The sequence below is a fragment of the Gambusia affinis genome, linkage group LG18 (assembly GCF_019740435.1).
Source record: "Gambusia affinis linkage group LG18, SWU_Gaff_1.0, whole genome shotgun sequence".
NCBI classification, from domain to species: domain Eukaryota; kingdom Metazoa; phylum Chordata; class Actinopteri; order Cyprinodontiformes; family Poeciliidae; genus Gambusia; species Gambusia affinis.
In genome coordinates, this window is record NC_057885.1 from 17,525,112 (window position 1) to 17,539,236 (window position 14,125).

The 14,125-nt window shown below is 41.5% G+C and overlaps 2 protein-coding genes across 3 annotated transcripts in view; one reads left to right on the top strand and one right to left on the bottom strand.

Annotated features, from left to right (window-relative positions):
• LOC122820292 (leucine-rich repeat and fibronectin type-III domain-containing protein 4) overlaps positions 1-8,824 on the top strand; it is a 51,269-nt gene extending 42,445 nt beyond the window's left edge. For both annotated transcript variants that reach the window (XM_044097600.1, XM_044097601.1), the window contains exon 8: positions 6,950-8,824. In XM_044097600.1, the coding sequence (XP_043953535.1) occupies positions 6,950-8,249 (1,300 nt within the window). In that variant the 3' untranslated portion in view covers positions 8,250-8,824. The remainder of the gene's footprint in view (positions 1-6,949) is intronic.
• pcxb (pyruvate carboxylase b) overlaps positions 1-14,125 on the bottom strand; it is a 333,693-nt gene that overhangs the window by 153,611 nt on the left and 165,957 nt on the right. The gene's annotated exons all lie outside the window — the stretch shown is intronic.

A 14,125-nucleotide genomic window follows, 5' to 3' on the forward strand; every position in this document is an offset into this window, starting at 1 on the left:
TTTGCCTGGTCAGTATCTGTCAGAACGAGTCCAAAGTAAGAAAAAGTGGTAGACTGGTAATAGACGGTTGAGGTTCAGTGAAGCACAATGGAAAGGAAGGCTGGCAATGTGTGGTCCAGTCAAACAGAAGTTAAGAACAGCATCAGAATGCCAAATGTGTTTGTACCTCTTTCCATTTTGATTCGTCCAAATATCTGAACATCATTCAGGCTGTTGATGCCAACAATGGTTAACAGAACTGGGACTCACCAGAGTAAGTAGATTATCTGAGCAACAAGCTAATCAGGCAGAGAGAGTTTGAAGATTTGACCGTTGCTCTGCAGGAAACCTTTGGCTGATGCGACATTGTTGGGAAAAATGCTTATGAAAAACCACCTGTGTTGTCTTTCAGGTGGACAATGTGCAAAAAATGTTCAGGAATAGTTTGAGGTGTACAGCCATCCTCTAAATTCCTCAAATGTGGACATTTAAAGTCCAAATCAGGGAGGCTAGGTTCCATGTTAACTCTCCCCTTTCACAACACATGGGTACAAAATGTTAAACCATTTTGTACCCATGTATTTAAGTTGAACCATGGTGTTTATGGAAGCAAGTATTTTCATGATTTGTTGAGATAAATGGTCGTCTAGTTTGATTCAGCTGTATATTATCAAACCTCCACTCTTCTTGCATTTGTTTTGGGGATAATTGGACCTGTTGACTCATGAAAACACCTACTCAACCCAAAAAACCAACAAGCTACAAGATAGATACTTATTGCATTCACTAGATCACATTTTCTTGCAGCAGATTGACTAAAGTCATTTTAAAACACAGCTATCAAACTCCAGTCCTGGAGGGCCACCGCCCTGCAACTTTTAGATGTGCCTCTGCTACAGCACCTGAATACAATAATTAGGTCATTAAGGTTCTGGAGATCTGATCTACACAAGGAGAAGGTAATTAAGCCATTTCATTCCAGTGTTTTGTACCTGTGGCACATCTCAAATCTGCAGGACAGCAGCCCTGTTTTAAATGTTTGGTTTTCAAAGCAGATTCCAAATGTACCTCAGGAAGGTACAGACTCCTGAGGCACCGTCTCAAACCTGAATACTTTGGGGGCTAGCCAGGCAACACTTAAGACATGAAAGATTTAAATGATCTGTTGCTATTCATGTTGGTGCTGTTAGGGAGCAAAGCAAAACTTTAGGGGTTGAATCTGTTTTAGCAATAAACATTCCTAATCTGTGTATAACTGGATTAACCAATCAATTGAATTCACTTGTGTTGTATAAGTGGGAGAAGCGAAGAAGCCTTCAGTTGTCCAGCTTACTGACAGTGCAGAGCAACAAGTAGAGGAGGGGCAGTGCCGTGTTACTCTGATTTATACAGTTGAGTAGTAAAAAAAAAAAAAAACAGTCACCACAGCACTTCCTTTGGCATCTCCTTAAAAAATAGACTTTAAACCAAAGCAACTTTTCACAATATCGATCTTTCCCAAGAGTGGAAAACAGTCAGAGTGTACTTTGGATCAGAAAAAAACGAATAGACAGGGGAGAACTAAAAGGCCTCCCAAAATGAGGTATAAAAGACTGACATTTGGACAGATGAAGAAAAACAGAGGATCTCTGCAGACTAAATCAAGGAAGACAGCCAATGAAACATTTAGCAGTACAACAAATCAAGACCCCAAAAAGAGAGGGAAGGGTAAACGGACAAAGGAAGTGACATGAGGAAAAGGAAACAGGAGCAGTATAGATGTCAGCCAGACGAGGAGATAATTGCTTTGTTGTTCCTCCTAGACTTGCTCTCTCTCCCCTCTCCTCTGTGGCCCGGTCCTGTCAGGTGTCAGACCACCAGACTCGGCTCCGATAGTGAGGAGAATACCGGAGGAGGAGAAAGACGAGCCAAAACTTTCCCCCTTCATTTCCTTGGCTTTAACTCTCTTCCCCTCCTGGATTCAGATGATCACTCACCATCTTCAACAAAACAGACTTTCTCCCATAGTGCATGCTTTTTTTTGTTGTTGTTGGCTTTAGCCAAACAGCAATTTGAAACATCAGACCTGCACTCTGTGTAGGTTAAGAGAATAAAATCTGCCACAAACATTTAAATAAATTGCTTAATCTGATTTCCAACCAAAGGCGACATTATCATGAAGAGCTCTCAGGATTTAGTTGAGTATCATTTCATTTTGTCCAGGGTGTGTATGCACACAACATGGCTGCACGAAAACAAATCGGCTCATCAAAGATGCATGACTTTCATGTATATTTCAATGAAAATCCCTACATTTGTCACTGTCAGTATACAGGTTAAAAAAACATTAGTGGAGGGGTGATTCACAACCTCATAAAAGAGAAAGACGATGTGAAAAATGTGGTGACGATGGAGGGAGGATGCAAAGCAAACAGAAGACGAGGCGATAAGATAAAGCGAAGGATGAGAAAGGACTGGGGACACTTAGAGGAAATGATATAGAAGAGCAGAGGGAAGACAAACAGCGCCAGAGTGACCTTGGAGGCTGAATCACGCACCATGGCTGCTGCTCAGGCTAATAGAGATATAGCACAGTGACTAAAATGAAGAGAAGCTTGGAGGTCAGGAAGAGACCAGTGAGAATTGCCAGAGCATTTAGAACAAGCAGAAATTGAGTCTTTCAATAGAGACACAGAGAAGAGAGATAGAGAGAGAGACTGGGGAACAAGATTTCAAGGATATGTAACCTGAGATGCTATATATTGTTGGATTAGAAAAGGATTTTTAAAAATCAGATGAATGAAAGAGAAATAAGGGTGAAAATGTTAGGAATTACAATCCACTCTTAATTTTTTGGTAACCTGGTTACTGCTGTTTTGTAGCAGTTGTTTGAAACTTTAATTATTGCTTTGACTGAATGTTGGGGCAAACTTAGGAAATTCAGGTAGGAGGCATCAATCCACACAAATATTTAAAGCGGCGCCGTTCGTATGGCTTAAAACTCTTTTCAATGAGATCCTGAGAAACCAGATTTTTCTCAGGGTGAATTCACACCAGCCCTGTTTTCGGTCCACTTTAATCAAACTCTAGTCCATCTGTCCAGAAGGTGCGGTTCGCTTGGGGAGGTGTGAATGCGTAATCGAACTCTGACGCGGACCAAATAAGTGAACTATGGTTCTCCTAAAAACCTGAACTTGGTGTGGTTTGAAATACATGTGTAGACAATAGTATAGGGCATTCTGGGTAAATACAAATCTATCGATAGCAGGAGAAATAGCTTGTGGTAAAAGAAAAATCCTGCAGCTACTAAACACTGCTGCCAGTCCATTTTTGTTTATATTTTGTGAAGAACGATGCGCTCAGTGTCTCCTTTATTTGGTTTCTGTGTCGTTACATTTAGTGGTTCTGGGTGCAGCCAATTTTTCCATGATTGACAAGAAAAATCAGAGGTGCACCAATCCGAATTTTGTAGTTGTTTTCCAATCAAATGTTTAATTTATATTTTATCCATTTTCTAGGACCATAGGAACGGAGAATTTTAGTTTTACTCAAGCATTCCTGTTTTGTGCTGAAAATGACATGCACTCGCAGTCTGGAAAACCTGCAGACAGCTCTTGCTATGATCAGATAGGGACAAATGCTTCATTGCATAAAAAAGGCGATAAATCTGGAATAACGTAAGTTTTGGTGAATTTGACTCTAATATCTCTACCAAGGAAGCTGCAGCATTATTTTTTCTCCCTGAGGTCGATGTTTGTTATTGTCTGTGGAAAGATGATCGGAATCAGTCAAAACCCAAACTGGCAGCTTGGGCCTCAAAGAAAACCATAAATCTATATTGGCCAGTAAAGACTCGATTGGTGCAACTTTACGCTAAAAGCTTTGCCCTTTCAGCCCATCACACCTGTCAGGGATGAAATAAGGGAGGGTCAAGTGTCATGGATCAGTTACACTCACATAAAGGTTCTGGATGAACCGACACCACTGATGTTTTAGAATAAACAGAGGCAGCGCCACTCTCACTTCTGACTCTTCATGCTGGAAAACCGATTGAGCACCCGGTCTCTCCACCACTGGGCTTTACAGTGGAAACTCAATCCTGTAGACCGACTGATTGCCCTAAAGTCTCTCAGTTTGAGTTTTCCCAACCATGACACATTAGACGGTACCTCCATGACTTGACAAGTTCTAAAAGCATAACTGAGTCTGTGCTCTATTTTCCCTGCTAATATTAGTTACTCGTCTGATGTTTTGGGCTTCCCAGTATAATTGGTGTCCGTTGTTCCACAGAGCTGCCAGACGATTTGAAGAACAAAAGGCCTTTGTGTAGAGGCAGAGTTGAGGGAACTTATTAATCCAAGAAAATGGAACAAGAGCCACTTTTACCAGTAGCTGTTTTGACAAACCAGCTACTGCATTTGCTCATTTAAAACACGCACATCTTTTCAAAGGCATCGCCTTGTCTTCATGTTTAGTTTTAAATGTCTGCTTTGCTTAGGGAAGCTGATTTTCAGGTCAGTGTTTCCTCTTTGACAGAAAAACGCGTCTGAGTTTGGTGTTTAGAGACTAGAGGTAGATACGCTTTCAGGAAAATTAGTACACTGCGAAACCAAATAATGAGTTTTACCCAGGGCTTCTCCAACAAAGACGTGGTTGAGTAAATTTGTGACTCTACGAAAAGGGAATCTACGGCAACATAAGACATTTCTGTTTCTTTGAATTAGTTTTCAGATTGAAAAGCTTTACTATAAATACACAGCAGTTGATTCATGCTTTAAATATTGAAACAAAGATAAATCAGAGGCCTGGCAGGCGTCCTGCAGCCTTCAGATGATTTCTCACAGAGTTGAGTCATGGAGTTCAGGAGTTTGCAAAACCTGACAACATTCAGGTAATTCAGTAAATTGTTTTCAGGTGTTTTGGTCCAGAGACATTTAAAGGTTTAACCCTTCCAGACCGAAGTGATCAGCCAAATTTGTAATACTGTAATTTCGCCACGTTATCTGAAAAGTTCCAACGGTTTCTGAAAGGGGAGACGTTGCGCTTTGCAGCCAATATCGGGTTATTACGGTAATTTCACCCCCACCGTAGGAGGGAGAGAAGTTAATCTGAGGGGTATTCTTTTAAGAGACGGTAAATTGCAAAAAGAACTGCGCACGTAATGGCTAGATATTGAAAGTTCCAGTTGTTTGGATAAAATTTTGGGCAAATATATTTACTCACAAGACATTTAAAGAATTTTGTACAATTAAAATAAGCAAAAATATCCAGACGGAGATTTGAAACTTAGATCATAAAGGGTTGAAAGACACTGACGAAGTGGAGTTTGATATCAATGCTTTTGGACAATGGTGTCTGATTGAAGCCTGAAAATACAAATATTCTCTTTAATTTTTTATTTTCTGATCTAGAACTATAAATCCAGATTGATCAGAAACCCTGCCTGTCCACTGAACTCTTAAAATAATATTCTAGTTTTTGTTTACTCTTTTATCAGTGTCATCTGTTTTTAGATGGAGACCATTTTGGACTTTCTGGACAAAATATTTGAACATGCGGTCTACCTGTGTGATAGTTTCTACCCTTTGTACCAGCTTAAAACATTTTCAGGTTTGAAGCCGTAGGAGAGATCGATATTCGTTCCAGAGCCTAAAATCCATGCATCTGCCCTGCAGCGTGCCTGAAAGTAGGCGCCTCTGATTTCCCAGCTACACTGCATTATTAAACATCAAATCCCATCATCCCATCAAGACCAACATAAATATGCATGAGAGCGTCAATCAGGCCGGTTTCATTTGTAAAACTTGATTACATGAAGGTAATTACACCCAATTTAAAAGCGAAGGAGATCTGCTGCTGTCCTCTGCCTTTATTTTGAATGCATTTTAAGTAGAGTTAGGTTGGGGGTATTAAAGGAGAAGCTCCCTGAGTATCTCAGTCATACAAAATGGCATTTACGGGATGTAACTCCAAGTCTGAGGAGAGACTTAATGGCTAGAAACACATTATTCGAAATAAGCTCTTTGATGTGGCAGGAGAAAGCCAAGAAAAATAGAGACAAAAGCAGAGGAGGGAAAAAAAACACTTTTCCCACACAAGAGGGTTAAAGCTGCAGAGGACAAACTCAAACCAGCAACAACACGCTTGAGGTGGGCTTCAGGCTCCCACACATACTCATCAAAAAACACATGCTTGTTCTGCTCTTCTAAATACAAACAATAAACCAATTCCCATCCTGAAGCAAGCTAAATACAAATTATGCAAAGTGAGGGCCCTCTGTTCTCCATCCATTCAGTTCACCTTTCTTCCACTCGTTAGCTCCAGCACTTAAAACGAGGACGGGGTCAAACTCTTCTCTGTCTATAACCCCTTCGCACTCAAACTCATGCAGACAAACTGCATCAATCACAGAGGAGACTCTGTTTTTGGACGTAACATTAACAGCAAAGTGTGGACGTTTAACTTACAGTCTTGTTTACCAATAATCTAACCTGCTATACGTGTCACAGACCTAAGACTGTACAACTGGAGCCCCATGTTCTTCATTTGACCATTTTTGAGACCATGTGCGTCTTATGAAAAAAAAAAAACTATTTCAAAAATATATTTTGTAGTTTAATATGCATCAATATCTTCTAGCTACTTGGACATTACGGATCAAAAATGCCTTAATATCGACGTCACACAGATTTTAACATGATTACCAACACCTATAGGCATCAAGTACTCTCCAAATGAGCAGATGTTTTTTCCTTTGCATCCCTCTTTGTGCATTCGCCAAGAAAAGCCTCATTTTCTGTTCTACTGCTAATAACAGAACCAATCTTTTGCTCTTTTTACACCGCCTTTTACTTTGCTGCTCTAATATTCAGCCTCATTACGTTTTTCACAGTAAGCTGAATATTTAGGTCCCAATACGAGCGACTGAATATAGTTTACATCTCAATATGTGTGAAGTAACAAAGCTTTTCTTTCTGAAATCTCTCCATAGGATCCTCCCATCAACCAGCGACCGCTTCCTGCTGAAGAACCTGGTTTCTGGGGTGGACTACAACCTGTGTGTGCTGGCCATTTTTGACGACACAATCACCTCACTGGCTGCCACTAAAGTACTGGGGTGCACCTCCTTCTCCACCAAGGATGTTTACCCGGCGTGCCGCTCGCTCCAAGCCCACTTCTTGGGTGGGACTCTCACCATACTGGTGGGCGGCGTCGTCGTGGTCACCCTACTCGTGTTTACCGTGGCGCTCATGGTCCGCCATCGGGTTTGCAACCACGGTGACCACATGTTCTGTCAAAACGGCAACACGGAGGCTGGAGGTGGGGCCTGCTGCCAGGGTGGAGTGGGTGGATGTGGGGACAAAGGGGGAAACAGGGGCGGGTGTTATCAGTCCAACGGCTCTGGAGACGTGATGATGGTGGTCCTTCCCAACGGCCTGCCCTCTAAGAGAGGAGGGGAGGCGGAGAAAGACAAGGACAAGGAGAAAGACGGAGCCGATTCCGCTTCCCCTCTGCCTCCCAAACTGCCCCCGAAGCCCCGGCCAAAGCCGAGAGTCAACCTGGAGCAGTTCCTGTCGGCCGGAGGGGTGGTTTCCACGACGACAGGGGCAGGGAGCGAGATGGCCTTGGTGGTGAGGCAGAGGAAGGCACTGCTGCACAACCTAGAAAGTGACAGAACTCCCCTCTACTACTCCCCCTCTCCTTCATCCACACTGCCCCGACAGTCTCGTTCCAGGGATCGCCCAAATCCGCGCCTGGAGCGAGAACTGACAAACCGAGCCAGCTTCTCTCTGGCTGCCCCCCTGAGAGACTCGGAGCTGCTGGACTGGAGAATCACACCCAGAGGCAGGGACAAATGGAACTCCTCGCAGGCTTATCAGAGCCCCGTCTCCCCTCTGAGCCCCGCCGGTGGGACTGTTGGCAAGCGGCGACACTCGCTCGACATGGGCTCCTCTGTTGCCTTAGCAACCGATGCGGCCGCAACTGTTGCCAGGCGCTACGGCGCCGTGAGCTGTGCCAAGCGGCTGAGCGTGATCTGGACGAGACGGAGCCAGTCCCTGCACGGGATGCTGGTGCAGTGCGCGTCGACGACGAGCGCCGCCTCGTCGACGACCAGCGAGGAGGGTGAGAGCGTCGGGGGACTCGGGGGTCCCGATTTCAAACGGGGATACATCCATGCCTATAACACCACCAACTCAAACTCAAACACTGGGACGAGCAGTGGGAAAGCAAAAGAGAGGAGCAAGGAGAAGGAGAAAGGTGGTGAAGATCTGGAAGAAAGCGTGGTGTAGTCTGGATAAGGCAGAGCAGGAAAAAGTTAAAGACGGATAAAGGCTTAAGGACAGGAAGGTGATTCAGGAAGGTGATTAGAGGTGAAATTAGAGGAGCGGAAAATAAGAGAGGTGGGATCAGAATGAAGGAGAGGAGTAAGACTGAGTCACAGCCAATTTATTTGCCCAGCAAGAAGTCCAGGAAATTACATAGAAGATGGGAAGGAAAGGTTTTAATTTAATACTTTGGGTAAGATGAAAAGAGTAGTAATCAAAAATCTAGACAAAAAGAGGGGCAAACAATATAAGAAGTATGCAGCCGCAAAGAAATCTAATCATGAATCATAAAAAAGCATCAGAATAAAGGTTATGTGGCAGAGTCAGGGTGAGCGAAGCTTACGGCAACAAAGCTGCGGTTCTCCAGAATCCACCCACCCACCAACTCAACAAGCACCATCAAGTGGATTTGAACTGCATCAAAAACGATACCGCTGCGTCTGGAGGCTGCTGCCTTATTTTGGCTCTCACTTCCAACACAGACCACCTTTCTGAGACGCCTTTTCCCAAAATAAAACGAAAAAAAAAAAAAAAAAAAACTAAAAGAAGCACTGAATGTGAAAGATGTGTCCGGGTGAGGATTATCAGGCCGTGTGAGCCTCTGGATTATGGGAGTATAAATACAAAGCCTGGTGCAATGGACATGATCAATCAATACGGGGTGGAAAAGAGAGGCAGCGGGACCACAGATGTTAAAAGAAAAATATTGGGATCACAAGTCAATATGGATTACAAAATGGAGGAGACGCGGGCCTGATGGAACATGTGAGTTTCCATTTCTGAAAGAAGATCATGCTGCATGTTGGATAATGGAAAGAAATCATGGTAATGGCTGCATACGTGTTAGTGGAACAGAGACTGGATGTGTATTTGCAGACAGGGTCAATCCAGTAACACACCATCAGTTTATAAAAAAACTGAAAAAAGATAAGAACAACACGTTCAGTGCTTTCTGGGCTTGCTGGAGAAAGCAGGAATCTGCAATTATGACCAGAGGTGTCCTATCCAAACTGCAGCGCAACGTTTAAAGTTCAGATGGATACCTTCAGCACCGTAGCATTGTCAGACAGCACAAACTGGTGGGAAAAAAATCTGATTTTCAAACTCATTTTGTGTGACTTTTAGACTTATTTGTGCCACATGGGTTCAAAGTTTAAAACCAAACTGATGAATGTTGAAAAGGAGCCAGAAAAATAATTACAGAATCACTAACATTCACTGAAAGACTCACTTAAGAGACTCTTAAATGCTTTCAAAAATAAAATAAAAAATCAAAAAAATCAAGAGAAAACATGAAAGTACAAAATATATATATATATATATGGCATATATATATAAAAATGTTACTTGTTGCACCATGTGTTTCTGTTTTTCTGAGGAATGATGTTAGGAGCAGAATTTGAAGTGTGTGATTTCTTTTTTTGTTCCTTTTAACATCAAAAATTCATAATTAGAACAAAAAACGTTAATACTTGACGAATAGTAAAGCTCAAGAGGACAATAAATAAGCACAGAAGAAAAACTGGAAAACGCGTACATCCCAGTACACGGCCTCAAACTGATGCCTATAAAAACAGAGCCAGTTAGATTTATAATGTTGACTTTTACTCAACAACGTTGTTTTCTTTTCTGTTGTATTATTTCATTTTTGCCAAAGTCAATATTGTTCTCTGGACTTGATATAAATAAAAATTACATGTATGGAAAAGATGTGAGTAAATTACTACTTTCTGCCCAGAATGCACTTTCTGTAAATCAAATGTAACATTGTGTGATACCCTGTTGTGTCACAGAAAGACGATTTTAAGCTCTCATGTCGGGTTACACAACTTAAGTGGCTTCAATGCCGAAGTATTGGAAGGTGCTTGAAACTGTTCCCACATCATTACATCTGTAGATACGGCCAATATTTGATCTATTCTTAAATTACAGAGACTGAAAATCATTAGTGAGTCAGAAAAGCTATTTTTAAAAACTGTTTATGAACAAAGCAAGTACTAATGTAGACCACAGCAAAATGCATTAATTTATACAATCTAGTGACATTAAAAACAGTTTATGAACAGAAAAAAACAAAACAGCATTTACAAATCCAGCTGTAAAATGACATGCAGAACAATATTATAGCTAGAAGTTTACAGATCTAGAACTTAGAAAGTACCATCTGCTTAACAATCCTGAACAAGAACCAAACATGGAGAACCAACATTTTGCTTTATATTGTATAAATCTGGAAGTCAACCCGGAACAACAGGAACAAATGCAACTATTGACGTTCCTGGACAAACTGGAAATCAGCTGCAGCGTCTTTCCTCCATCGTTTGCTGTGATTCAGGGCCGATCCACTTCTATACTTATCTGATGTGTGGACAACATTTAAGGCTGATGACGACCATGTTACGACTTCAGTTGGCCACTGCGAAGAAGATATTCATGGAAGGGGATTTGTTTAAATGTGACGGCTGCTCCTCCTCTCCGATGCAGCTGGTTTTCAAGAGTAGCCAAAACAATTGAAAGATCTTGCTGCAAACTATTTTGAGGCTTGAGGAATAATTATGAAGGAGACAGAAAATGTGTCTTCTTACAAAGAAAAAAAAAAGGAAATTATATGGGAACCATATTTGGTAATATTTTTTGGTTTGTGTTTCTTACGCTTTCCTTTGGTTATTATTTACGTTGGTGGTGTTTCCAAATTTTTATTTTTTCTTTATTCTTTCTGTGGACTTGATTATTTGTTGGGATCCTCAAGCCAAGCATTGACAGCATTGCTTTAAATTTAATTCCAACTGTTAGACGTATTTACCAGTTTAAAATAAAGTTTTAAACTAATGAAAAGGCCCCAATAATGCTCAATATCAGCTGTACTGAAACATAAGCAGTAAAGGCTAACAGGGCAGCTGAATGTGATTCTGGTGCTTAGCTATTTCAAAGCACATCTGCTGGTTTCAGAATGTGACATGATTTGTTAGGAGATCCTTCCACTGTTACCTGCAGCTGAATTTAACGCTGATCTAAGGAGAAAGCAAGACATGAGCTCGGAGCAATATGCAACTGAGCGACGCCGATTTAACTTCAAAACATGTAATTTAGCACGACAACACCAGCAATTAGGAGAAAACAAAATAATTATCCGTCTAATCTATCTAGATGTGAGTTTTCGGGGGAGTAATGCTGCAGCATCTTAGCGGGTTTGGAAAGCTCCAGAGACTTTCCAGAACCACAACTGAAATATTATCCAACCTCACTTAGTTCAAGTGGGATGATGCAGGAATATTTCTACCACAGGCTGCATTGGACACTCCTGCACCGATGAGAAATTAAGCTGCTTGGGGTCAAACTCCAGCCTTCTCTATATTTAGTTTGACTATTATGGCATAAAACCTTTTGATAAAGCGGCAAAATATTTCATGTTTACTGGAGTCATCGCTGCTAAAAGGCAATCTATTTGCAGCTGAACTCAAATAATTATTCAAGCATAGAGTTGACCACACAACCTTTAAGCCATTTATGTGGGAGCATTTTAGAAAATGCAAAAAAAGCTAACAATAGAAGACATATCTACAATGTACTGATGTTAAAGCTGGCCTCCGATTAATAGATTACCATTTAAAATCTAAAACACTAATACTGGTTAAACCTGAACTGAATTATTTCGCATTGCTTCCAGAATCCTCGAAATAATATATTAGGGGTGTGAGCATAATGCTCAAACTCCAGGACATGATATTGGGTTAACAGATCAATATTATATAATATACAGCAGGATTTTTATAACATATAATGGCAATATTACTGATAAATATCAATCATTTGATGCTGATTGGCTTAACACTCAAGAGGGGAAAGAAGGAAGATGAAGATGTTATTTTCTGTAGTAGTGATAATATGGCTGTTTATACATATTAAAGGATCTTTGGTGTCTGATCTGCTAAACTAAGTAGCTCTGGGCGTTTTTGGACAGCAGCATTTACTGATGCATTTGGGGATTTTAACTGCTTTGCTCTCGTCAAACCAACATCATATCAAATGTTAAACTACAGCAGTACTCCATCTATTCAGCCCTCAAGATGCAAACACCACACAGTTGTGCTCAGTCAGAATCTCCTGCTCCTCTTTTCCCGTTGTGTTAAATATGTTAGCAGCAAGATTTCTCACCAGCCCTGATCTCTGAATCCAATATGGCGGCTTCACAGAAAAACTTTCCCACCTATCCGTCATTGGTACTTTTACTGCTGATGTTGGCTAGACTTGATAATGAACAAATTCAAGTAGTTTTCCATTTTGTGAAGATCTACTGTTTGAGGCGAATGGGACATAAAGAGTGACGGTGGGAACACATGAGACTGACGCATTTCAAGACAGAACAAAAAAACGAGAAACTGAAGCGTCGTCCTTGTGTTTAATAACAGTGGCTGAACTCTGGGCACCATTTTGGTCACGCAAGCGCTCTGATGATCAGACTGACCACCAAGGACTCAGATGAGACGGATAAGAGTGTGTGTGTTTGAGAAGTGGAGGATAATGTGTGAAATATTTCCAATTACCCTTGAGCTTTAGAGCCGTGGCACCACCCGAGTGGTAGACAGCTCTCTAAATGTGAGACCATCAGCAGTGACAGGGGAAATAAAGGAGAAAGAAGCAGCAGTCTACAGTGAGTGAGTGTGTGCATGCATGCGGGTGTGTGTCCTGACATCAGGTTAGAGGGCAATTTGATTTCAAACTCATAAGTGGCCCTATTAAAAGCAAGTCTGGGTGTGTGTTGCAGCCACCTTGGAGAGGGAGCCTGTGTGTGCTCTTGTCTGTATCTGTGCCCTTCTGTGTGTGACCGGCAGGAACAACACAGAGCTCAGCTCTCTCCCCTCCCTCCAGGCCAAACCCTGGCCTAATTTCTGTAATTAAAAAAACTGCTGAGTGACGTGCAAGCGCCCAACAGCTCTGACCATGTGTGTGTAATTGCACTGTGTGTGCATGTTTTCGTCTGCGTGCATCTCTGGAGGCTGAGCCCGCCTGCAGCCAAACTCCCAGACAAGCAGTTATGATCAAGGTATGATGCATTTCCCCACAGTGTGCAGAGCAACTGCTGAATCAAAACATTGATTGTGTAGGGGTGGCTTTAACTCAGGATGCAGGTTGCTTAGTGTTTTATAAAGGAGAAAGAGGTCGCCGCTTCACTTCACAGATTAAATGTTGATGTTCAAGATGTCAAATCCCTCCACCGCTACGCAGGGATTTTTCTGCAATTTTTATAGGATAATGAATATTTCACCACAAAACATTCATCTACTGCGTCCTTAAATCATAAGGCAACAACCAAAGTATTTCTGTGAAGGGAATCTCTGGCAACCAGGATGTTTTAGAGTGATTTCATAAACAGATTTAAACAGGTTTAGATTCCCAAAGTAGACTTTGAACTAAACTGTTCAGTTTGAGATGTTTTAGACGAAATATGGGTGAACCATTTGTGTTTAAAAATTAAACTCCATGTTCTGTTGGTATTGTCTGTCATTGGACATTGAGCCACAGCATTTCACCAAGACATTCAGGTCTGGAAAACATGAAGAGTCCACTGCAAACCTGCTGGTTGTTCCACCACATGTTGATTCCTGAGTTAAAACTTTAGTTCTGTTGTTTCTAAATGAATATGGACTTCTTTTCTTTGAATCGCTTAAGGTCTGGAAGCTCTGCATCTTTTTCATTATTTTGACTTTCATTTTCAGCAAATAAATACTAAATTTGTGTTTGGGATTTCTGAGACATGTTGTCAGTAGTTCATTGAATGAAGGAGCAATGTTCATTTTACTCAAATATAAATCTATAAAAAGATTGGTGCAGCGCCACCA